Source organism: Apteryx rowi, unplaced genomic scaffold (assembly GCF_003343035.1).
Source record: "Apteryx rowi isolate R43461 unplaced genomic scaffold, aptRow1 scaffold_15, whole genome shotgun sequence".
NCBI lineage: Eukaryota > Metazoa > Chordata > Aves > Apterygiformes > Apterygidae > Apteryx > Apteryx rowi.
Genome location: NW_020447752.1, coordinates 1,596,119 through 1,622,337, shown reverse-complemented (window position 1 = coordinate 1,622,337; position 26,219 = coordinate 1,596,119). Strand labels below are relative to the sequence as shown.

The window sequence follows — 26,219 nt, the reverse complement described above, 5'->3', positions numbered from 1 at the left end:
AGCTTGCTTTGGAGACAAGGGAGAAAAAAAACAACATAGTGACATAACTGTTCTGTGGTGTATGCAGTTATAGTTTTCTTCCCAGCATTGGCTTAATTTATCCGATGAAATCCAGCCAGAGAGTTTGGTTGCCTTGAGAGCTGTCCTACTGATTCCCATGGTGAGCGAGTGAAGACTGTTCATCTGGGCTGTTAAGGGTTCAGTTGATTTCTGCAATTTTGCCTTTTTTTCCTGTGCTTTTTTTCAACATAACCTTATTCTTGACTGTATTGTTGGCATATTCCCCCTTCTTTGGGAAAGCAGGAAATAAAATAACCTTAGCACAATCCTGAAGCTGCTTTATAGGATTTCCTCTTTGAAACGCCAGTGGGAGACATACCTGAGAATCGATTGTAGAACTGACCCCTCTCAAGACCATCTTTCTCATGCCCTTAAGAGCAGTTGTTGGATCCGATTTGTGGTTATGTATGCTACGCATCAAGAAACAGGGAGTTAAGAATTGCCAAGGAGCATGGAGCAGATGTAAATCCCACTGTGACCAAAAACTCCCTTGGAACTAAGTTAAAGCATCTGTATATGAAAGTGCTCTTTTTACTGCCTTTTATAGTTGGTGCATTAGTGAGAAAATGTTCATTGACTTATATTAAAAGAAAGGAATATCTCTATTTGATTATATTTGTTTCTTATTAAATCTTGTGATGTCTATTCCCATTTTAAAAACTTCCTGGACGAGACCACGTGGGTCAGTAGGTCTCACTTCCATCATATCTTTTGAATTGCTAACAAATTTGAAACTTCTTTTTTTAATTAATAATGCAATGATAGTAGATTTTATTGGTATACTTGAAAATGCAGAATTAAAGGAATGTTGTTAGTTTATAATAGCTTTTTAAAATTTAAATAGATGGCTTATCTTTGTGACCATTGTCAGTGTTTGTGGCTTTAAAAATAGTTTATATATTTGCGTAGTTTCTCAATCCTTTGATCTTTAAAAGACGTATATAAACAAGGAGATTGATTAGATGTAAAATGTTACCAATGTCATGAAATGTACAACCTGGCTGTAAGAGGGGAAAAACAGAAAAACGCCTTCAGCATGCCAGCCTGCAGCWTGTTAATAATCCAAATTATTCAGAGCTAACTGTATTAGAAAATTGACTGTATTCAAATGACATCCTAGTCATAAATCAGCATATTTTCAGGCTGCCACTCAAAAAAAAAAAAATCATTAAAAATTTGTCAAAGAGTGAGCATTAAGCATCTGCTGAAGCTAAGTAATGTCCCCTCTTGCCCTGTCATGCAGACGCATTGTGAACGCAAGCATTCCGGAGGGAACCGTGCAGGCTCAGTGCCGGTTATGAGAGTGAGCACGTTCCCGAGATTTTGTAACGTTCTCTGGAATAAGTTCTCTTGTGCTTGCTTGGGGGGGATCATGCCTGCTTTCTAACTGTATTTTCATCAGTGAGTAAGTGTGCTTCTGTCCATGCTTCTGTCCCTTTACAAAGTATGCATAGTCTCAGAGTTCTTTAAGGTAATCTTTATCCAGGTGTTTGTAGGTATTTCTCAGGTCCGACTCGGAAGCAGAATAATAGCCAAAGTAGTCTTTATAGGGTAGTGCCAGTGTTCTCTGTAGGAAACTCTCGAGTCCTTCATATTGATTGTTGAGTAACTCCTCAGTGAAAGCAATTGTTCTGTTCAGCAAAATTTTTAGTATAGTAAACGATTCCAAAATTACACACCGCCACCAGCAAGGCAAGAATAAAACCCACTGCCGTAGCTGAAGAATTAGGAACAAGCTGTGCAAGCAGTATAAATAGTGTGGTGTAGTAAAGGCATCCTGAACAACGGTAATGGCTTCTTTAAATAGCACATGCATACCTGTTAGGACAGGTAATATAATGTTTCCAGGTGGGAGTGCCGGTGGTGTCCAGCTCCGGGAGTCTTCTGCTTTCAGGAGCACTGCTCTGGGATGTTATACTTGGAGGTTTTTCTCCCTCCTCCTGACTGTTTCTGATCTTCAGAAATAGTCTGTTTAGAAAGAACTTGCCCAGCAGCAGATTAAGTTAATTGGTTAGAGAGGGCTAGGTTGTTGGCCTGATTTACTGTAGATCTTACCCATTTTTTTTAATCTTCTTGTGTCCAATTCCGTTGTATTACCTCTCGGGGCATAAAACAATTTGATGTTATTCTAGGAAAATTAATATTTTCTTTTTAGCTGGCTTCTGCTTTGGTAGTTGTTTGGCCAGCTTTCTAGTTAGGCACTAGCTGAAAGTCTCTCTGGGGAAAAATATTCCAGAACTTTGGGCTGGGTGAAACACAATGTGATCCATTGGTATCTGAGAGGCTATTCAGACTGCAGATGTGAATATTTTTTTTTCTTCCCTCTCTGTGCTTTAGAAACTTCCTCATAAGTTAGACTGCAAAAACACTCAAAAATATTTTTAATATTGCAATAATAGCCTGAGTTGACAGATGATGCATATTGAGTTGGACTCCATTTCATCCAGATCTCAAACTTTAATATTATTAGGTATATTTCTGTGTTTTCTGGTTCAGTGTAATGATAGCTGCAAAGTGAATAGTGGCTTGGAATATAGTCTTATTAATCCTAAGTTGCATGTTTTAAGCAGATTTCATAGTGAAGCATCTTTGTGTAGTGACCGTCTCTGCGAGACGCACATTTCCCTTTATGGTGGATAGTTTTGCCTGTTCTCCAGACCACGTGCACAGATTGCACAGTGTCGTTTGTGCTGCGTAAGAATATGCAACGGGCAGGGTGGAATGGGGTTTGAATTGAAGGTGCTGCCCATAAATTCTGTAAAAACTGGCTTTTTCATGATGGCCTTCCGCTTCCCTTGAAGGAAAGGCTAGAGGACAGCCAAGCAACAAGGCTGCCTATGTGACACATTGCTGTAAGGAAGCGGAGTACAGGAAGCTTGCAGAGGGTTTGTGGGAAAGCTAGCCCTCTGATCCCTTGTCCTCAGAGGAGAGTAAAAAATACTTACCCCAAGGGGGCTGCATCTAAAACCTGTAGTGTATCAATTTAATTGCTTTCACTGATTAACTTACCAGTGCTGCAGGGCAGATGATGTTCTGGTGCTGGTAATCTTTGTTTTCTTCCTAAGCCTATATGACTAGTCTGGCTCTGATTTATTTTTCTTCAGTCTAGGTAATCCCAGTGTGATCTTTGAGATGCAAGGGAGCAAAGTGAAAAATAACTGGAGGGCAGTAATAGTTACAGCCTCATTTTATTTTTTCTAACATACAGAACTAGTTTTAAAAATGCATTTATTTTTTTTTAACAAGGCTTGAGATACAAACATTTCTTATTGTTCTGTTTGTTGCTGGTGATTGTCTTCTCTGTTCAGATTATAGTTGCAGGCATAAAGCTACTATTAGTAACCACTGTGATAATAAAGGTTTCAGAATATTATATGCATGCTCTTCTTTCACATAGCACTGTCAGTGCTTAGAGAAGTTTCTTTTAATAAAATGTATTTCTCATTATTAATAAAAATCTGTTCTGAGCGTTGGTGTTCCATGCAGTCTAAGCTCCTGCTATGCTGAGGGAATGGACTCTGCAGGTTTTATTCTGCTGTCCTATTCAGTCGATAAGAGTATAATGAGCACTTAAGAAATTGGATGATTCAGTAAAGCTTCTGTCTGTCTGAAGTCAGCTTTGCAAGCAAGACTATGTCACTTTGAAAATGTAACGCAGCAAAAATATCAATAAGCCTTAAAATTAATGGTGCCCTACAGTAACTGCTATGACCTGAGCAGTCAATCTTAAAATAATCATGTGATGCTGTGGGCCGCGAGAGAGTACAGTTGTGGTAGTTATGGAAAGTTTCTTGAGTGAATCTTTTGCCTTTGTGTGGAAAAGCAGTTATGGCTCAGATGAACCGTTATTCAGAAGTTATAGTTACACAAGAGCCTGCATGCACACTTTAGCTTATTTCTTGTTTAGCCAACCCAGAAACCTCTTTTTAGAGTACCTTTGGTCCATAATTTTTGCTTGTTTGTGGATAATGGTGATCTAGTTGCTTGCTAATGCCCCATTCCACTCAAAGCCCAAGTTGCCACTGTTGACCTCAAATTCTTTTTAAGCACTGAATCAAATCTTTGACCTTGCTTATAAGTTAACTAAAAGCTCTGTTTTTCTCCTTGCATGGAAATGGACTCCTCAGAAGTCTTTTAACATTCACTTTATTTTGACAATCAAATGCATGCTTCTGTAGGGATAAATCAGTTGGAAATGATGTCTGTTAAGGTCACAAGTGAAATGAGGAAGGCTGTTTATTAGGTTTTTTTATTTTCAAATGTTTTATCAAGGTATAGAAGCACTAAGAGTCTCTGCTCCTTTGGGGAGTAAAAAAAMCTAAAAAGCAGGGATGTATTATCTTTATGAACGGTCTAAGTGTGTTGCTTTCATTGAGTGGACGTCCTACCARTTTTAAATTTGTAGAATCAAACTTTTGCCATAAAACTACATACCAAAACGAGACCAATGAAGAACACTCTAAATGGCAAGATCAACCAGTTAAGGTTGCCGGTGAGACAGTCAAGGGAGAGAATTAAGGCCTAGCTCCTGCACAGTGCGTGATCCTGTCATTACAGGCTGTAGCTGTAATGCCATCGCAGACAGCTGTCCAGGCAACTGAGATTCCCTTCTTGTTACTTAACTTAGTAGCCTAAATACTATAATTGCTTTTCCAGAACTGTTTAACCCAACATGGTCACCATTTTATCAGTCTGCAGTCTCCTTAGGCACAGAGGCACTTGGCAATCCTTTCCTTGTGACTCCCCGGAGTAGGACAGGAGGCCCTGTCCTGTGCAACGTTCCCAGAGGAGATGGTTTTTCTCCCAGCCGTGGCCTGTGAGATTCCCATCCAGTATGTGCTACTGCTTGTCACTTTGGTGTCCCCATCAACCTGTCTCTCTAGACTTTTTTTTCTTCTGCACACCTATTTTTGTGTGCTGTCTTTGTGTTCATGAGCTGTCCAAAGAAGAAGAGGAAAAGGCTGGCTTTCCAGAGCTTTGAGAAGGCTTCCCAAGCTTGCTAGTTCTCTTGCTAGAGAATTCCAAAGATTCGCAGTGCAGAGGTATTGAGGACATGTGTTTCTGAAAAGGTCTTTTCACGTAAATCCAGCAGCAGCTATAAAACAGCTGTGGGTGGAGCAGCTCCATGCATCCTGACTTAAGTAGCGTTACTCGTATTGCAGCTTGCTTTGTTGTGTATGGAGAGAGGGGTAATGGTAATACAGTGAAATTCAAGAACTGCTGAAAGTGTAGCCTGAGCGATTTAGTGCTTTGAGGCTGCAGAAGGGTTGCATACTGTCATCTTTGTTTTTTCTTGTCAGCATACTTATTTTAGAGCTGAAAAAGTTCACTAGCAAGCAGTGCAATAAACCAAAGCAGAGGGTCACGACAGACGTAGCGATTAGATATTACTATGCACAGACGCCTGGTAACTTCTGGGTTTCGTAGCCATGGAGCGTGAATCCTGCCACTCCAGCCTCCAGGTACTCCTTCAAATTTTGCAGAAAAGAGCCCCAGGACACAGTGTGTGCTTCCCCATAAAGAGTATCAGCCTGTGCCCGGTCTGAGGATCTACCTTTACCCCCTCTATCAGGGAATGGTTTACCTCCGAGTCTGTATCTCCAACTCTACTAGACTGATTTTTTTCTCAGTAGTTTGGCCTGTGGGTATAGTTAAAACCATTACTGCCTTACTGGGAACAGTAGTAACGCTAGCAGTGCAGGGAGCTTTAAAGATTCCTCTCAGCGATGTACAGTTAACAGTTTCCATCTTTATTTGAATCTGAGCACTGTAATAGTCAAGGCCCTACTTTTATTGAGCTGCTGCACAAAGAGAATCAAGTGGCGTAACAGTTTTCCTTGTACTCCCAACCTGAGCAACAAGAAACCTATTTGTTTTCTCTTTAAATGAAACGTTCTGCTTGTCCATTGTCTTGCTCCCTAGTATGTCATTGGGGCCTGGAAATTCTACCTCTGTGGGAAGCCGGTCTCCAGTGCTGYGGGGCCTGCACCAGTTATGGGATCTGTAGTACCGCACAGCTGAGGAAACAATAGCTGCGGCACAAGTCAGAGCTTTCTTTCATGCGGGTTCTAGTGTATACATCTCRACGGAGGCACCCCGTAGCAACCCCATCGGTGATCCTCGCACTGGCAGCGTTGTTGGGCTCAACTGTTTATTAAAAGCAGATTGTTTTACAGTCTCTTTGGATGTGGTGCATTTTAGAGCTTTCTTCCTTGTTTTTGTTTAAGGGAGTTACTCATTCCTGTATCCCGAGAGGTAAATGGAAAACCCTCAACAAGACGGAGGGACATACTAGCCCATTTCCGAGAACTCCACTTTTATCTTGTAATAGGATTAGTGACCTAAAGCCTGTCTGAAACTAATCCTTTAAATGTGTTAACTCCAAACAAATGAGTTCCTGTGCTGCTCTGGCCTAGAGTGTAATCAGGCTTTCTGTGAACTTAAAGCACTTATAGCTGAGACAGTCATGAAACAGGAAAATGTTTTACTTATGTGGGCATTAGCCTGGTTGCGTATCAGTTCTTTAATAGTAGAATAGTTACTCCTGTTGATCCAGGCTGTAGAACCAGGATATTTGTATCTGCACAATAATTGACTATGTCTGTTTACTAACAGAGTACCTGCATGTCAGGATGGCAACTTCAAACCTGGAGAACCAGTTACACAGCGCCCAGAAGAACCTACTGTTTCTCCAGCGCGAACATGCCAACACACTAAAAGGTCTGCATGCTGAGATTCGGCGCCTGCAGCAGCACTGCACAGGTAACTTGGGAGAGGTGCCAATGCTGACAGTGCTCTGCTGATAAATATCAAAGTGCTTTATAAAGGGAGGGTACCCTTATCTCCACATCTATACAGGGAAAACCAAGACAACAGAAAGATTGAGGACTTGTCTGTATTACTCACCAGGTTTAGGCAGAGGTGAGGTCTTCTGAAATGCAGTGCTCAAACTCTRGATCACCCCACATCCCAAACCAGAAAGTCAGGCTTGGGAGCCATCTCAATCCTGAATCCCCTCTCTCTCTCTCTCCGAAATCCTCTGAAGAACCATTTCTTGTTTATAACCCAATGTAACTTGATGAATCGTGCACGTGCAGAGTTGCCCTATGAAGAAGACTGAATATGTGAACTTAATTCTTCTTACAAGAATGTGGTAACTGCTTCTTATTTCAGCAGTCAAACCTCCACAACAGAGCCCTCCACCACAGTATATTTAGGATGATCTGATGTTACTTTTACAGAATATAGTTCAGAGCACAACTTTGTCATCATTAGCAAGGATTTTTCTCAAAAAACAAAACAAAAAAACCCTGCTCTACTCTGTCACCTGGCTGTTCTGGTTGTTTTATAGATTTGATAATCTGCAGTGGATCTCCTACCCTTGCTTAAGCTGGGGGGGAAGAGCTGATTGTATTTTATTAAAGTATGCCATTGTAAATATGCTCACTGGGTAGGGTATATGTTGTTATTCTAACAAAAATAAACAACTTTTTTTTTTTTCCCCTCTCAGATTTAACCTATGAGCTGACTGTAAAAAGTTCAGATTTGACAGGTAAGGAAAACAGTATATGAGATTCTTCTTTTAATGTTCATGTTACACTTTCTCATGTTTCAAAATGTTTGTACTTTTTCCATTACAAGTAGGTGAGAATACTTTGCACTTGAATTATTGAATTTACAAATTCCAAAGGTATAAGAGCTGTTTTCTGCTTTCCAGATTTATCAGTATTTATGAAGTAAATGTCAAGTTTTTAACCAAGGTCACATAGGAAATCTTTGGAAAAGCCAGGAATAGAGTGTAGAACTGCTGACTCCTCTCCATTACTTCAACCACCAGACCATCACTTCCCTGTATGCTGTATGGGAACAGAGGACACAAGTTTTAGAGGCAGATTAACACTATTATTAAAGTTCAGCTAATACTGTACTTATAAAAAAAAAAAAAAAAAAAAAAAGGTTGACTGCCAATTATTTCAGATGTATTATGTATCAACAGGTGAAGGATGGGAATGAAATACTCCCTGGGAGTAGCCTCCTGGATCAGGAATAGCGTGGGGTGGGACATGGTGTATTGCAGATGAGATGGGGAGCGTGGGCAAATTCAGCAGAGCAACCTGAGCAGCTCCGCATATGCTCACCAGAACGGTACTTGTTTCTTGATACTGCAGTGTAGCTTAGGTGTTTCTCCTCGTAGGATTTTCAGAGTAGGTGATCTGTCAGTGTTGCCAGTGTTTTGATACTATGCCAAACTTGTATGCTCCCCAGTTTGGAGAAGAGGRTGTCTAACACTTTATAGTTAACAAGCACCCTAGGCAGAGCACTATTACTGGAGAAATTCAGGCTGCAGATCTGTGCTGAATAGTGGGTTGTTACAACTGAACAGCTTCCCAAGGAGAAGGTGACAGAAATGACCCCAGCATGCCCTACAGCCTGACGGCAGGGGTGTTGAGAGAGATCAGCATCCYTGTGCCAAACAGCCTGCATTCACCAGTGCAAGAACTTCTGGTGTACGGGGTAATGCCTCCTGTTGTGAAGAAAAGGCAGACAGGCTCGGACACCTCATCCCAAGAGAGACTTCTACAGTGACAAATTCCCAGTGAAGATTAACACCTCTGCCTATGGAGTCAACTGCTTCAACTGCCTGTGGAAGGGCAAGGCCTGGGCCTCTGCATGTCTTCCTGGCGAGCTGCGACAGCTGCTCCATCATGTGTTCTGGCCAGTCTGGCATTTGCATAGCAGGGGAGAAGCTTCTGTTAACAACCAGAGGACTTACAAAAAGTTCAGCAAGCATTGTTCCTGTAATCCCTGTTTCCCTAAGCATGTGAAGCACCTCTGTTTTTACATAGTATTAATAGCTTTCTTTTAAACTACAGTGAGTGGCACTAGCTCTTCATCTTTCCCTGTAAGAGCTGTCCTGGTACTTCTGAAGATGAAGTGATTTAGTGTATTTCTGGATGTTAGTCTTTGGGGATTTTCTTTATGGCTTTAGGATGTCAGAAGGAAGGAACTGCCATTGCACTATTTTACTTAGTGGCTATAATTAACATGAAACACTTCTGCTTTTGCTGTTCTTCTAGGAAATGGTAGCTCAAGAAGTGAAGAGCTTAAAAGGAAGTGTGAAGAACTTGAAGCTCAGCTGAAAGTCAAAGAGGATGAAAATAATGAATTATTGAAAGAACTTGAACAAAAAAATGCAATGATAATGGTGCTGGAAAACACTATTAAAGAGAGAGAAAAGAAGTATTTAGAAGAGTTAAAAATGAAAAGCCATAAGCTAAATATGCTGTCGAGTGAACTAGAGCAGAGAGCGAGTACCATTGCTTATTTAACTTCTCAACTGCACGCTACCAAGAAGAAGCTGATGAGTTCAAGCGGGACTTCGGAGGGGACCCCTTCTGGCAGTCCAGTATTGTCCAACTACAAACCAGCCCCTCCCAAAGATAAACTGCCTGAGACTCCACGACGCAGAATGAAGAAGAGTCTGTCGACACCGCTCAACCCAGAGTTTGAAGAGGCCTACAGAATAGGGTCAGATAGCCGGAAGCTGCTCTTAAGAGAGCCTGTGGATGCCATGCCTGATCCCACTCCATTTTTATTGGCCAGGGAAACGGCAGAGGTCCATCTTATTAAGGAGCGGCCATTAGTTATTCCACCTATTGCTTCAGACCGTGCATCTGGTGAATCGCACAGTCCAGCCCGAGAGAAGCCGCACAAGGCCCACATTGGGGTGGCGCATCGAATTCACCATGTCGCACCGTCCCAGCCCCAGCCAGAGGTGGAAACACTGGCAGTGGATCAGGTCAACGGAAGCAAAGTGATCAGAAAGCACTCAGGGACAGACAGAACTGTTTGAGTAAAATCATTGATGAAATGCTCTATTCTGTTGCTGTTTATGCACTGTGATCCTATAGGATAAATAGCACCTGCAGTAAAGTTTCTTTTGATGCCCTATGCATGCCAAACTTCTTCCAGATCCATCACTAATAGATTATTCTCCTCTAATGAAACCCAATATGACTGTGTTCATATGGCAAGGTATATAACTACTAAATGCTGTGGCCAAATCAGGGGTACCTGACTGCTTGCTTCTGAGCACTGCTCCATTTATTGTAACTACACACGTGGACAAAGGCACAGGCTGCAGTTTGCATTATTAATCAATATTAGTGGAAAAGAAACATAACTAGAAACCTGCAGCAATATGTATTGGCTGTTACCATTTAAAATATCAGTGGTTCTTTTGTCTTCACTGGTAACACTCCATACACAAACACTAACTTTCATGACAAAGCCTTTCTCATGGTAGCATTGAAAGTAATGCAGATGTACATATACTTTAAAAAGAACTAAGGACTATTTTTTTTTTCTTTCTTTCTTTCTTCATGTGCTCTCAATTGCAAATTGTTCACAGTTCCTCTTTCTCAAAATTCTGAGTCCCAGGAAGTATTACTTGATTAATCCTAAATACTTTGGTTTGTGGCTTTGTTTAAGGAAAAAAAAAAAGGGGGGGGGATGGGTTATGAAGCACTCTTTTTAATGGCTAATATGAGCCTCATGGAACGAATATGAACACTGTTGTGTTTTGAAATGGAATGGCTCCATTATGCATTTTAGACTAATTAGTAAATGGCACTTGTGGCACCTTCYGTACTAGCTTGAGCGCCTTTCCCAGAGCAACTAGAGCTGGCTATCTATCTGATATAGAAATGGTTCTTCATGAGCTAACCTGCTGGGGGGGTTGGGGGTTTTATTTTGTTTGGTTGGTTGGTGTTTTTTTTTTATTCGTAGTATATTTTGGTGAAGCGATTATTTTTTTGTTTCCTGATAATCGGACAATGATGGCTTGTAACAGCTTAGAAGCTTATAGTGTGCCTGAAATGTCTCTTTAAAATGTGTGTATTTATTTTTAAATTTAACTGACTTCTTAACCAATTCATACAGGAACAAAACCTGGCATCCTTGATTTTTATCCTTGTCTATTGGGAAGGACTTGTCTTCCATTTGCCCTATTCCCATATGCCTTTCTGGTAAGCAGCTGATAGCCCCAACACCTGTTAGACCACCTGGTTATTTTGTTTTGCTAGGGAAGAAAGGCATATTGAGAGCTGTGTGAGTCTGTAATTTTGGAGGAGCACAAATTTGACCATTGTCCTTAAATTCTGATCTGCATCTCCAGCTCACCTCTGCTTTGCTCTTGTCCACAGCCTCTGAGTAGGACCAGTGAGAAACAACGGCTCCCAACCGCTGCTAAGCTTATGATGTGCCTTCAGAAACTTGGAACACATGATCTTTGTTAAAGCTGATGAAGGATCCCTCCCTGCCCTCTTTCCTGCCCCTTGCCAGCTGTAGTCTGCCCCTTTTAAGCTTTTTCTGCAGCTGTGTGTTGATGTTCCCCCCCTGCCCCAGAGCCTTGGATAACTATTTGTCAGCTTTCCCAACAAAGGCACTGGCAGGAGTGAAGCTAACTGTGGTACTGCTAAATTTCCTGTGCAGCATGATACCTTCTAGCAGGGTTGTTCCCCATCAGTGATGGTTTGGAATGTCCACTAGCCCTAAAGCCCTGTGCACCCTCACGACTCAGTCGCTTGACATTTTGAAGCCCAGGAAACACTCTTTGGTCTTGCACCTTGCCGGTTGTGTGGTAGGTTTTGTTTTATAAATGGTGAGGAGGGATCGGGAAAAGCTGTGTTCCTGGAAAATGGTTGGTTAAAGAAAGTTTGTGATTCTATGGTTTTCTATTTTTAAGTGTATTGCATTAACCAGCAGTGGTTTTGACTTTTTTGTTGCCATATTTATATGGTGATCTATTGTATGACTGAACTACCCTGCCACTTGTTCAAGGATGATGGAAGGCATCTCTTCTAAGCACAGCAGAAGTGATGCTTCGGGCAATTAAAAACACTTCTTACAACCATACACGCAAACCTTAGTCTTTGTGTGTGTGTGTGTGTGTGTGTGTGTGTGTGTATGAGACTAACTTACTGCCTCTTCCTATAGATACACCAACCTGGACTGTTCCTAAAAGAAAATACAAAGGATCAAAAACTTTTTCCTTTTCAAATGTATTTATTAATACTAAATCAAGTGATACAACAGCCTGGTCATAACATACCTTTCTAAAGTAAGTCAGGTGCCATTTTATTCCTTTTTAAAAGAACACTCCCCACCCCACGATGCGGAATCCTTGCCTAGTTTGACTTGTTTTCTTCTTTTTCTCCCTCCCCCTCCCCCCCCCCAACTGTCCCCAAAGCATCCTTTTCCCAGCAGTGGATGCTGTGTGGAAAAATCCAGTGCTGAACTTCAAACTCAGTCTGCATTCAGTGTGAGACAAACACCTTGAAGCACCCARTGGGAAATGTGCTTTGTGGTGTAAAGATCAGCTTCAAAAACTAGGCCGACCCCCATCGCATTCCTCCTCAGGGACGTTGTATACACGGGTGTCCGGAAGGTATTCTAAAAGAGCATGGAAGGAAAGGAGGACACTGAGTAAGCGCTTGAAATACCGCATGAAACTGAAACTAGAATTCCTAAGACAGGCCTTTAAGAGAGATGATTGTCTTAATTAAAGTGTGGATTTCTTACAAACTTTAAACAAAGAAAATCTGAACTTCATTTATGTCATTAACTGGTAATAGGAACTAAAGAAAAGAGTAATGGGATTAGAAGAGCTTCCCAAGRTGCTTATTTCATACTAAATGGGAAAAAGAACAATAACTGATACAACCTCTAGAACCAAAAAAATTAAGTGACAGGGAAAGTTAATGTAAGAAGTGTTAAACTGCATACTTTATGTATTACCAATAACAATAAAATACTTCTTGCAAGAGAATATATACTTCTTGTAAGAGGGAAAGGACTACCAGCTATTGAGATATAAAAATAATAGAAGGAAATTAATAAAATAATCTACCGGTGTGCCCCCAAAGGAGAAGTACCTGGAGTTTGAGCCTATGTGCCTCAATGGGAATTATCTTCAGAATGGGTAAATCTACCACAAGGACTTTGGGCTTGCTTTTTGTAAGGCAGCTGTTCTCCATGTCCCAGTCTGCGCCTTCCAGGTACAGACCCGAAACAAAGCATCCTGTAACGACAGAAATGCAGCATCTTGTTTAAATCAAGCTACTGAAAAATCAGTTCCTTAAGACAACTGTTGTCCTTGCAATTGCTAGGCCTTGATACTGCAGAGTCGCAACAAAACTCTGCATTGTTTCAAACTGCAAATACGAAGAAGTCTATTTTTCTGTGGTGGTTGGTTTTTTTGATTCAGCAATGACCTCCAGCATTGAGAGGGAAAAAAAACTTTTCAAATGAAAATTGGCTCAACTGCACTACACATGATAAACATTTTCAGGAATAAATGCTGATTTGCTTGCAGTTTTCCTCCCCACAGTGCGTGACATCCCCTGGTTACTTGCCCAAGTAATAGCAAAGCTATAAGAGAGCTTTTTAAACCCTGTGGGACTTCTGGTTCTAGCATGCTGACAAAAGGTGAAGGGTGGGGACAGAGCTGTTCTAGTACAATAGCAAGATCTTTTGATAGAACATTAGTAAATAAAGAATAGCCTAGGAAAGCCCCTGAAGTGACTTTTTTTTCAAACTGGAAGTTGAATTTTGCACAAATAGTCAGAGAGGKTTTTTTTCCACTTCTTCTGTTTCCAAACAGGTCTAGTACACAAGAGTTGCTCAGCTGGCCCTTTACCCAAAAAGTTTGTTACATTTAGTAGTGAGAGCATTGCTAGTCCTAGAAGGTTTATAGAGATACAGTTATACAATAAGTTAGATATATATTTACTTTTTGTTTAAATGTTTTTAATATATTATTCATTGTAAAAATATATCTTTATAAATATGCTAGGACTAGTAATGTTCTCAACATTAAAGAAAATAGCTATAAATAAATAAATAAACTGAAGAAAGAAAATCATACTTTGTGTACAGATGAGCAGCAAAGAGAAACCTAAACCTAGCTAATTCACAACTCTAAGTCAGTCATGCGGACTGTTAAACGCATAACCAAATATATTGTCTGTGGAGATATAATCTAAATAATCCCACTCGTTAGGCCAAGCAATTTGTTACAAAGGCATTGTACACGCTCTCGCTCCCTCTCGGTCTCTGACCAATTCCTTTTTTTTTTTTTCAAAGCATCAGAAAAACAAACAGCTACCTTGTGCAGACCCTTCGGTGATGTCTTCTGCCGTAGTGTACTTTGTTACCTCCGTGTAGAGGGTGGACCGATCCAGGGGCCAGCTGTTTTTCCTGCAGGTGGCTTGAACGAGAGCTGTGAGGTAAGATTCTGGAATATGCAGGCCTGAGAGCCACATAACCTTAGGTTCACTCTCGTTAACCTGCAATCACAAAAGACAACCTGCAGCTCCTGGTCTGTTCTTCCACCAGAGCCAGTACTCAGCCTTGATGCCAAATCCTTTCAAGACTGGCCCGTCGCTAGTCTTTATTACGTCCATAATCCTTTCACGCGACAATCCTGCAATGATTCTTTATCGTTCTAGGTGGTGACTGGAGTTAGTTAGTTCAAATAAACTTATTTAAAGCAGTGTGTGTTTACTGACTTCTGCATCCCAGCACTGATTTGTGCAGCATATAATCCAGATGATTAACAAAACAAAAAGCTTTCTAGAAGTTCCCACTTACCCAGGTGGTGTACTGGTGATACCTATTTCTAAAGAAAATCATCCAATTTCCAAGTGTTTTTAGTGTGTCTGGGGCTAGCCGCCGCCAGATACCAGGAATCTGTCCATTAAAGAGAGACCGAGCCACGTCATCTAGTTCACTGCTCATTCCAACTTCCCCAGCCAAGGCCTGGAAAGACAGTGAGAGTGCAAGTGCCAGACCAGGGGCGGTTAAAGCCTGACCAATTTCATCTAGTACCTGTGAGCTGCTGCAGTAGTGCTCTTACTTACGCGCTGTAGTTCCGCCAATGACTTTGCCATCCGAATGATCAGCTTATTAAAACGTTCCAGCTCCTGCAATAGCACCACAGTTGTAGGGGATATGTCTATTCCAAAAACCTTTCGTATCTGGTCAAGATCAAATACTTGAGGTATCTTGTTTTCTATATCCTTAGCAACATTCCCAATATATTCATCTCTACTAATTCCAGTACCAGATTCACCTGAAAYAAAAAAGGCTTAGTAAGACTAAAGCTGAATAATTTATCCCTTCTATTACTAACTCCATAAGAGAACTTAGCAGGCTGACTCAGCTTTTGGCATCAAACTCTCTGCCCACCCCCTGCAGCACTGACATTGGCACCAGCAGATCCCATGTGCCTCAAATTGTGCTTCTGGGCCTGCGCTCGATTACCTCCCTCTGGCAAGGCAAAGCTGGTCAGCTGCTTTCTYGCCTCCTGGTCCCTGCTGGTTTTCAGTCTCTGCTCTGCCAGATCGTTAAACGATCCAGACCCACGGGCTGGGCAGGCCCCCACACCACACCCGTGCCCCCGCCGAAACCCTCCTCCCCGCGCCAGCCTTTGGGATCCCCAGCCAGCACCCAGCTCTCCTCGCGCATGGTGCGCTCAGGCAGCGTTAGCGGCTGCGGCGTCCGTGCCAGGACCCAGGCACCCCTGCGCTGGGCAGCGGCGTGGCTGGCATCACGGTCCCAACAGCACGGAGCTCAGCACCTTGTTACTTCCTATTTGCACAAACGATCCAAAGCGACAGAGAACTGTACCTGTCTGAGGCTGCAGCTCAAGGAGATGAGCCCACATATCACGAGCTGCCTGCGTATAATACCCAATCTCAGCATTTGAATGAAGTCCAAATACCTCTGGAGTATTGGCAAGCGGCAGAGATTCTATCTCCTCTACGATACAAAAACACACKTCATCAAAATGCAATATATTAAGACACAGCTACTAGGTGAAAAGGATGCTGCAGAGACTACAAGGAGCTCGTCTCGTTATTGCTTGGCTTCACCTGAATAATCAAATGTTGATACTGAAACACTGTAAGGATTGAACAAACGTTTCTAAGCATTAAATACACACACACACACACACACACACACACACGTGTGTATACATATATATACACACATCACCTGATGTTTAAAAAAATTAGCATACATTATAACTGTTTAATTGGGATTTCTTTTAAAGAAATGTGAGGAGCTGGCTGCTAAGCTCACATGCTGTTACCAAGGGCTGCTCATGCAAAGCAAGAGTGTTATCATCCATTATATAACACTGCAACACACACACACACACATTTTTTTCAGCTGCTCATATTCAGCAATGCAYGTATAAAAAAAAATTTGTACTGTAAGTAGACTTTTTTTTTTTAAGTGCTAAGTAATGTGGCAGAAAAAAATATTTCTTACCAACAAAGTCATCTTTTACAGTCCCTTCTGGAATTTTATAATCAACCTCATCATTTTTATAAAAATGAAACATCTGGAATGTGTCAAATATGAAATCGCCCAGGTACTCATCCATATAGATCGTCAGAATGCGGCGATCAAAGCTATCAATTGCACGCCCTCCRTACATGACCTAGAAATTAGTTAAAACAATATTAAACCACTGGCTTTTTCGGCAGCAAATACAGTTAAGAAAATCGCTGAAAGGTCCCAAACAACAGCTTTGCTGTTGCAACAACTGCTTGGTGTAACACTGTCTCCCTTAAGGGATTCCAACCACATCTTCTCTAGCCCCCCCTCAAGGAGGAACAGGCAGGAAGTATTCGGATCCTAGTCAGTCCAGAGACAGCGGCTCTGGGCCACTCCTRAAAACCAGCCTTGGTGATTTATGTGCGACAATAACTTCCTTAGGATACCAGCTCACRATCAGTTGTGATTAAGCACTGCAAAATAACAATTTCCTGTAGCACTTCATGCCGCTGCAGCTACACTGAACTGGCTGGTTGCTACACAGCACATCCGCAAGAGCTTTATATATATCTGTTTGTACAGCTCTCACATCAGTAATAACCCACTGTGCTAATAGCACTGTGAAGTTGTGCTGTTCGGTGGTACCTTTCAGCAGAGGATCCCAAGAGCCCTCTCACTCAAGAATTAATTAATAACCTTAACTCCCCTGTTGTGCAGTTACACACAATGGCCCTATTTCACTGAGACAATRAGATTAAGTGACCTGCTCAGGGCTACACAGGCGTTTCAAGACAGCCCAGGAGAGATTCTGAGCCAGCTTTGCTTGATACAGCCCATGCAGAAAGGAATCTTCATTCATCCAGATTATTTTATCCTCAATGTTCCTCAGTGAGATTCTAGGCACTCACCTCACCAATAAGATACTTGAGACTACTCCAGGGGATTTTCTCATCATTTTGCTGGAAAGCTTTTGTCAAATATGTGTTGAGAATTTCCATGCAGACCTAATAAAGTTATTAGAACGTGAAATATAAGAAGATTCACAAATTAGCTACATACATCCATAGATAACAGTGTTCCTGTTTGAAAACTAACAAGCAGTTCTTCCTCAAATAATTTAAAAGTTCAGTATAAAGCCTGTTTAAAAAAAAAAAATTAGGAGGGAAGCAATATTAACAGGAAGGATTGGCAATCTGATTCATTTTTAGAGGCCTTATTGTGACCAAAAGTGACATTACAGAAGAACATGAGTCCACAGCAGCAGAAAAAAGGGGCAAAATACTAGTGTGAGAGAGAATTAAAACTGGATTGATTGTATGTTTTCAAAAGTAATCTGTGCAACTCAAGAATATAAGAGCCGTTAGCATTAGCTTCTTACCTGGAAATCAGATTCATTGAAATCATATGGTACATTCCAGCCAATCTTCCCAAACTTCCTTCTCTCCTGAACCACAGCATGGAAAAATGCCAAGACGTAGACTAATGATTTAAAGGCAGGATGTGGGCACTGCTCTATGGCTTCTTGGGGGATTTTGAAGTAGGTGGCTCTCATATTCAGTTTCAGACCATTAGGTGGTTCCGTTACAACCTATCAAAGTAATCAGGGAAGCCATCAATTACTGAATAGCCTCAAGAATACATACTGTAAATATACCATGCTGTCTCAGTAAGTTATACAATGCAAGCTTTAAAAATCTGATCAGCTTTCTAAATTCATATCAATATGGGAATTTTTCTTATGTAAAGATAGGACATTGAGCTGTTTATTTTATCAGGCTAAACATATACGTGTAAAGAGAAATTTGGTATTAATTTAGAAATAGTCATGTTACTGGACAGACATTATTGATATTTATCATACTTGAAGATCTAATTTATTGAAATATTATCAGTAGTCTGACTGCCCATTTTGGTGAGTCATACACATCATTACAGTGAGATGGCTAAACAGTCTTTAACACGGCTTTATTGATCATCAAACTAAGGCAGAGCCAGCTTCCCGGCAACACGTTCAATGTGCTATAAAGCCTTTGTCCTCACTGCTCATGGCTAGACCTAGAAAGTGGGTATTTAGAGTCTTTAATCAAAGATATGTTCATGCTTTCTTCTCCCCACTGCGGCATTAAGCACTGCCAGAGGYGAATACTCTAGACCTGTCACTGATACAGTAGAGCACATACTGGGCGGATCTGTCATGCCACTGCCTTCAAATCTGTGAAACAAAATGATTATGTTTACAGGACTGGTTCACCACAACCGAAATAAAGCAACCACAGAAAGAACATTAGGACAGCATCCTGGCTTGTGCCTTCAAAAAAATCAGCTCAGCTTGCTTGTGATAAATGCTGCAGCCTGAAGTAACAGCTGGAAACCATTATCCTATTACAGCGTCTGCTCTGCTGGCACTGTTGCCAGGCTAGACACAGACCTCAGTTCTGCACTTCAGCATCAGGACTGACAGGATTATTTCTGTCTCTCCAGCTATTCCTCACTTCTGGTGGCATTTGGGTCTAAAGAGCATTTGTCACATCTCCCGGTTTGCTGACAAAACTCCACTCTGAAATAACTGCTTCAGAGAAACGMTGCTGAGCAGTTTTCACCTAAAGGAAAAATCACCATCAAATAAATAGGCTGATGAAAACAGGATTTGGCTTGCAAAGGCAAAAGGCTAGCTCCTAGATTCCAAGTCAGCATGCTGCATTCAAGTCCTGCTCCTCCCAAAACCAGTCTGTTTTGCTGAGTAAGAGTGGCAGGACATGTCCTCCTGACTGGGGTTTCCCCACTGCTCAGTACCTTTAAGGACTTCTGCAGTATTCCAATGGGGAAGCCCTTGGTAGGGTCCGTCGTCAGCCAGAGGCGAAAGTCTGGGTGAGGCTTCGTAATCTTCTCCAGCGCTTTCTCCAGATCGATAAGCCATCTCACCAACAGGTGACAGTTCTGCAACATTAACCACAGTCCACGAGCCACCACGTTCTCCAGCATTTGCAGAGCAAGCTTAGGAGAGGGAAAGAATTGCCTGTGAGTAACTCTCCCTTTAYCCTGAAAGCAAACCGATTCTGATGGGTTAGTGCAGTGAATTTCTTCTTATAAGCAAGCACACTCGGCCTTTTCATTAGCTTTAGCAGACTTACCAGAATGCCCCTCATTAAGAACAGACCTGTTCTATTACCACAAGAAGTTGCTCTGAAATGCTCTCTTTATTTCATTAATTCCTTTTGAAATGAAAGTCATGCAAAGCATTCAATGATTCCATGGGCTGGAAGAGGGTGGTGATGAGAGCTTTAGAGCTGGTGCTCTAAATGAAGCTAACAGGAGTTCTCCCACTGGCTGAAATCACAGCAAATTCAGTGAACTGCTAAGCTTTGGAGATCCCTGCCTTAGTGTCTGTAACAAAAAGGGAAGTGGACAGGAAGGACAGAAAGAGCAGCAGGGTGTCTTTTTGGCCAACATGTGACTTCCAGTCAACTCATGTCCATACGCAGAGAGACAGGGTCACTGATTAAACTTGGAAAGACTACAGAGCAATATCTATTCAACTCAACAATTTTTTAAAACAGATGACAAAATCATTTTGAATCCACCCTTACCCAAACTGTAAAATCAGCCAACCAGCCAAATGCCCCCCTGCAAGTTATGGAAAAGCATTATTCCCAGGCTGGCAAATTGTATGTCAGGTCTGAACCGCAAAGTAATTCCATTCGGAATGGAGCAGGCATTGGAAAGGAAATTTGGACAGGCCCATAATGTTCGGAATATGATTTGCAATTCACCCACTAACTTCCTGTACACAGCATGTTCCTGCCCTCCCATTGAAATTACCTTTTCTTGGCCTTGTCCCATGGCTAGGAATTTGAGTCTGTTCCCTCCAAAGCCTGTTCTCTCAGCCAGTTTCATGAGGTCACTGGCAGGATCAGAGCCAGGACTTAAGATAAAAACAATTGGTGAGTAAGGACTGCTCTGCTCAAAGATAGCTTCAAAGCTGATCACAGGGGGCTGCACATACCTGGCAGGAAAGGAAGCACAATAAACTGCTTTGCTAATTTATACAAAAGCAGCCACTTCACATCAAAGTTTATTGCAGAATGTATATGGAAATGATACAGAGACAAACTATGCTCTATTGTTTAGACAAATTACATAATTTATATAACTGATGACAACTCCAGTTTTGTGTGAGATACCTGAACAGTGTGATTCTGATTTGTAATGAGAGAGTGACTTACTTCTCACCCATTGTCAGAGTAACGTAGTCTGTTACTGCCCGATATACCCGGTCCACTCGGAAACACCGTAGAAGTAGGAGTTTCTGAAAGYTTGTGAGATTGTTCTGGTACTGCATGGGGAATGGCATCTGCTCCAGAGCATCTATATCATACCACTGGTGAAAAAAGATGGGAGATGATGCAAATTAATCATATGGATCTATCAGTGAAATTACTAGGAAAGGCAGAGAAAAGCAGTTTGATTAACAAGGGGCTAAAAYCAAGAGACATGAGGAGAACAAAGAAGAAAGTCAATCAACTGTAAAGAAATATTAAAAGATTGTATTAAATGAATGTCAAAAATTCAACTTTTTCAGTATAAAAAAACTACAGTCCAGAAACACATTCATACTTTCATTTTATGACAAGTAGTTCTCTTAAGATACAGAAAATAGCATTTTGAGCAAAAAGCATTGACAGATTGCTTACAGAAAGATTTCTTTAAAGCAAGAAGACAAGCAATGAAACTAAAGGCAGAACAAAGGAAAGTCTTTGTTTGTAACTAGACTACAGAACTCASTGCCACAGGATCAAAGCACAATTTAGCACAAAGTAAAATGAAATCTGTTGAAATCAACAGTAAAAATCCTACTGTCTTCAACAGGACAAAGAACCTAAGGCATTTGTCTGGAAAATAGAATACCTACAGTGTAACAGGGAAAACTGGGGGGGGGGGGGAGGAGTTGTTTTTTAAATAATAAGAGACCTCATTCTTCTTTAAATAAGCCAGGATTAAGCTTGACTAACTGAGGTCAAGATGAAAAGCAGGGCCTTGACAGAAAAAGCCAGTGGTCACATGCCTCCGACGGCGTGCTGTGGTGCATTGCATCACACTTGAACATTTAATACCAGAAGAAAAACAAGGGGAGAAAACAGGATTGCAGAAAAGCACATACGTTTTTCCATACATCTGGATTTTTTTCCACATCATCTGGAAGAGATTCAAACTTCTCAGGAAATAGTTCAGACAGGTGAATTAGGTCTTCCCAGCCTTGATCTGGAAGCCAAGCACACGGTTTCTTTCGTGCACTCTTCTCCAGGGAAATATTGCCTAGTTGCATTCAGAAAACAGAGTACATGTTCATGGCATGAATTTTCCAATACATGACCACACATACAGTCCCACTGCGCAGGGGGAACCACTTGGAAATTTGTTTCTGGAAGCACAGTAAGATTAAATTGCTACACTGAAGAAAAGAGGACATTGCTTGCAAAAGCCAAAGTTGTATTTTTGCAACCATTTCTAAAACCATTTATACGTAGTCAGAAAATCACTAAGGAGTATTTTCTGAGGTAACAACCTAATTGTCCAAAGCTAATGTGAGATTAGTCAACATGTTCAGTGAAAGGAGATAAGCCTCTTCATGGTTCGACAAAGARAAAACAAATGCAAATAGCAAATTCCGCAATTTCTGTAAACCAATATAGCTCAGCTAACTTCAGTGGGTTTCTCTAGATGCTAGCTCTTACAGCCAATTATATCTAATCAAAATCTATCTGCAAAAGATCTTTTAGCTATAGCTGAATATAGCTATATATTCATATAGAAATATTCAAGTTACCTTTTAAAAAGAAGTCAAGTTCTTCTTGTGGAACTCTGCCATCAGCTTGTTCTATCTTGACAGTCATATTAAAGGAGAATAGTAACTTGTGCTTCTCAAACAAGCCTACATTAAAAGGACAACATTTTTAAAAAATCTGCTGATAAAACATGTGGAACTAGAGCAAATTTTAAATCCGGATCCTGCATCTGGTCACCCCACAAAGATCAGATTGATCAAAGACAGGGTTTTGGATCAGGCCTTACAGAAGGATGGATCAACTACAAGTTTGGAGTCAAAGTGGCATCTGTGAGCAACATCCAAGGATGTGAGATCCACTGTTTGGATTTGCTACTTGTAATTGATATTGTATTAAGAAAAAAATATTCTTTAACAGTTATCTTGGTAGTAGGCATAGTTTCTTCAAACAGAAATAGCAGGGAATGAGAGTAAACCCCAAAACACTGCAGGGAACTGAACAGTTTGGTAGATTGATTAACGTAAACCARGCAAAGGCACAGCCTTTAACAAGCATTTGCCCAACACAGTATCAGCCCATCACCAAACCACACCAACCTGTACAGCCATAGTTATAGATGTTGAAAGTCAATGTATCCATGATATTTTTTAACCTCTTCAGAAGAATAGAACTAGGCATGGATTTCCGAAGAGAGAGTCCAAAAACCTCTAAGAAGGAGACCAGTGAGTACTGGTACATGATGTTCACAAGTGCCATTTCAGACAAAACGAAGAATAAAATGGCTCCCCTCTTGGCAGCTGGTCTGTAGCCATCTCGAAGCTGATCAATATCCACCGCTGTCTTCTCAGCCAGATTGAGTTTTTCAGTCACCTAGTCAGACATTGGTCTTACCACATGTAATTACTGCACTGATCCATAGTATGTATATTATATCACAATAAACAGAGCTATTCTATTGCTAAGCACATTGAAACAATTGTGAACATTTAGGATTTAAAATGACTGCAAGTAACAGCATGCATTAAAATCCTATGAACACCAGGATGCAAGTTACTAAAGACTAGTAGTGTCCACTATTCAAGTACATTTACTTTAAAAAGTACCATATTTAAGTAAAAATGCAAGTGATCTTTAAATACTGTATTGGTAAAATGTCTCCCAGAGCAAGGGAAACAGCTCTCTGTGGAGAGATCCAGGCTAGTCCTGGATCCTACATGTCCATTTAGAGTCTGTGGAGAGAAAGAGACTCTGCTGAGACACGATTTATCTTATCTGAATGCAGATATTTGAACTAAGTCAGAAGAATTGCGCTGTAACAGTGCATGTCTCTCTCTGTTGACTGTACAGGGAATCTGGTCAGGTAACTCAAAAGGAAGAAGTCTGTATTATAAACATCAAAATTTACAGTAAATTAATCCCACTCTGTGTATTTATGAAAAATAAAGGGAAGGATTTACACAGAATCATGGAAATAGTGTAGGAAGGGCCCTCAGGAGATCTTGAGTCCAACTTTCTGCCCAAAGCCAGACTATCACCACCACTAGATCAGGTCAGCTGTGACTTTGCCCAACTAAGGCCAGAAAAATTCCAAGGATGTAGATTCTATATCCTCTCRGAGTAACAGATGTATTCATTTTTCATTTCAGACCTGATACAATACAGGACAATTGTTGTCTCAGATCTGAAAGAAATATATCACCTACTCTGTTTTAGCACTGTAAACAACCATTACTTGGGTCCTAATAAGAAGGACTTTCCTAAAGATAGGATTTGGTTTTCTGATGCAATAAAATACTGCCCAATACCAAAAGATACATTAGGGTTCCAAATTTGGTCCACCCTCATAGTGTCAAGCAAACACACTGTAACTGTGAACATGTTTCAGAGCCTCTTAAGACAAACTTGGCACTTAGGTAAGTTGAGGTACTTATACCACATCTTATGGACTGATGTTTTCAAGTTAAGAGTGTGACTTTTAAGTTATACACAGCAAGTTCTTCAAGAATTAAGTAGGTTTTTGGTCTCCATACAGATGGTAGATGTGCGTTTACAAGAATTCTCGTATCTGACTACTCATGAGAAAACTCTCCTATTTCCTTTCAAGCTAATTCCTAGCTTCAAGGATGAATGAAGATGAAGCACAATGAAAAGGAAAGAAGAGGTTCTACGAGCAGATATCCTTCCTAAAAGCCCAGAGTTGGTACCTCAGTAGCTTTGGATTTTGCCTCTTCCAGGGTTTGCACCAAGTCCACGTTGTCCAACATGTTTCCTGTGGAAGTTGCCAGTTCCCGAAGGAGAGAGTCTTCAAGGTCTTTCAGCAAGTTTCTGTTCTCACTTGTCTCCTGTATGAGATGCTCCCTCTGCTCTTCCAATTCTCTTCTTTCAAAACCCATAATGACACTGAGCAACTGATCCTCWAGGCCTTTTAGTGTAACTACAGATACAATATGTAGACAGCAGACAGGTTTTTTTTAAAAACAAGGACAGCTTTTAGGCAACTTATTTCATTTTGATCATCTTATAAAACTACAGCTGTGCAACATAGTGACTTGGTTAATAACTGTATTTTAATTCTACCAGTGCCTTCTAATGTGATAGGTACAAGAAGAGCTATTTAGCTCTGTTTCAGATAAAGAGAGAGAAGTGAGAAGAATTTTGTATTAAATCAGATTCTAATTATAAGAGAGACTAGGAATTTTTTATGGTTTCATTATTGTTTCAGATAAGCACCAAGGCCCTAAACTTGTACTACAGCACAATCACTAGTTTGTTACTAAAAGCATGCTTTTGCTTACCTGTATAATTGATAACCATAGCTTTGCCAAACACGGAGGGAGAATACTTCGGGTTTGCTAATTTGGTGTTCAAGTACAATCTAAAATTACTGTCATAATCAACTTCTTTGTCACCCAGGACAATGAACGTTCGCCCCTGTGCAACTTTGATATTCTTCTCTAAGACATTGTCTATCACAGGATCAATGTATTCATCAACATCATGGAACAAGAAAGGGCTTCCATACTTTATGGCCAATTCTAGTTGTTTAAGGAAGTCTGGGTCATTAAAGGAAGCCATCTGCAAGAGAATAATGCGAAGATATGAAAACAGAACTGATATTCAATTTGCTGAAGATTATGATTTTATAATAGCTGCAAGCACTAATTAAGTTTGCTGCTTGTTGACGCAGATCTGCCTTTCCCCTTACAGATGAAATAAACTGCCCTCGTACAAAACAATGAAGGTGCATGTTTTTTTCTATCAGTTGAGAACAATTGCCATTTAGAGAACTATTCTTCAAATTTCCAACTATGCCTCTAACTGTGTTATTGTCCAACACAAAAACTGTATCCTGGAGCTGAGATAAAACACAAGCTACACTGGCCTTTCTGTTACACTATTTTTGCAGGTACTGAGGCTAGCCAAGATCCTAAGCAAAACATCACACTCAAAAAACTGAAGGTCATGTGAACAGTGATACTCAACTACCTATATTAAGATGAAATAGTCACCACATTTTTCAATATGTAACTGGTTCCCTGTTCAAGGTAACAGATATTTATCTTTACCCTCAGGTTATTTTTTTCTTCTTTCTTCTTAATCCAATTTAATGCCTGTTGCTGTGGGTCAATACAAAGTGGGAAGCGACCTGCACATGTTGTCAGAATGCCATTTTGGATGGAGAGCTCATCTGGAGGCAATCCTTGGGAAACCCACCTGGGAAGGGAATGGATCAAAGAGTAGGCTGGAGAAAAAACTTGGTGGGAGAACAACACATTTCATTTGTCAGTGAAAATATGCAATCCATTGAGCACTCTATCAGAAATACAGGSAAACACAAACCACACGTGATTGTGAAACAGTCTCAAAACAGGGACTGACTTGGTTTTGAGTCATTTATAACTACACTACCCAACACACTGCTGTGGTGAGTAATCCTGCAGTAGCAGAAATATGGACTAATTGAGAATAGGTTTAATTCCAAATTCACTGAAGTCTACAAAAAGACTCCTGCTGCACTTTGAGTTGAAC

At 40.8% G+C, this 26,219-nt stretch overlaps 2 protein-coding genes across 2 annotated transcripts in view; one reads left to right on the top strand and one right to left on the bottom strand.

The window, feature by feature from the left end:
* The first annotated feature begins 6,692 nt into the window (after window positions 1-6,692).
* On the top strand, window positions 6,693-10,407 carry CCDC92 (coiled-coil domain containing 92). The gene is made up of 3 exons (XM_026058861.1): window positions 6,693-6,822; window positions 7,571-7,612; window positions 9,138-10,407. Exons 1-3 carry the CDS (start codon window positions 6,693-6,695, stop codon window positions 9,911-9,913), a joined length of 948 nt encoding a protein of 315 aa, XP_025914646.1. The 3' UTR covers window positions 9,914-10,407.
* A 1,708-nt stretch (window positions 10,408-12,115) lies between these two features.
* Window positions 12,116-26,219, bottom strand: part of DNAH10 (dynein axonemal heavy chain 10) — a 59,286-nt gene continuing 45,182 nt past the window's right edge. Inside the window, exons 62-79 of the mRNA XM_026058869.1 lie at window positions 25,757-25,904; window positions 24,986-25,265; window positions 24,395-24,624; window positions 22,787-23,060; window positions 22,232-22,336; window positions 21,566-21,720; window positions 20,631-20,785; window positions 20,227-20,410; window positions 19,201-19,401; window positions 17,786-17,995; window positions 17,316-17,411; window positions 16,399-16,570; window positions 15,751-15,882; window positions 14,982-15,193; window positions 14,713-14,880; window positions 14,228-14,408; window positions 12,996-13,141; window positions 12,116-12,513 (exon numbers count right to left, since the gene is read on the bottom strand). Of these exons, the coding sequence (XP_025914654.1) occupies window positions 12,367-12,513; window positions 12,996-13,141; window positions 14,228-14,408; window positions 14,713-14,880; window positions 14,982-15,193; window positions 15,751-15,882; window positions 16,399-16,570; window positions 17,316-17,411; window positions 17,786-17,995; window positions 19,201-19,401; window positions 20,227-20,410; window positions 20,631-20,785; window positions 21,566-21,720; window positions 22,232-22,336; window positions 22,787-23,060; window positions 24,395-24,624; window positions 24,986-25,265; window positions 25,757-25,904 (3,196 nt within the window). The 3' untranslated portion in view covers window positions 12,116-12,366. The remainder of the gene's footprint in view (window positions 12,514-12,995; window positions 13,142-14,227; window positions 14,409-14,712; window positions 14,881-14,981; window positions 15,194-15,750; window positions 15,883-16,398; window positions 16,571-17,315; window positions 17,412-17,785; window positions 17,996-19,200; window positions 19,402-20,226; window positions 20,411-20,630; window positions 20,786-21,565; window positions 21,721-22,231; window positions 22,337-22,786; window positions 23,061-24,394; window positions 24,625-24,985; window positions 25,266-25,756; window positions 25,905-26,219) is intronic.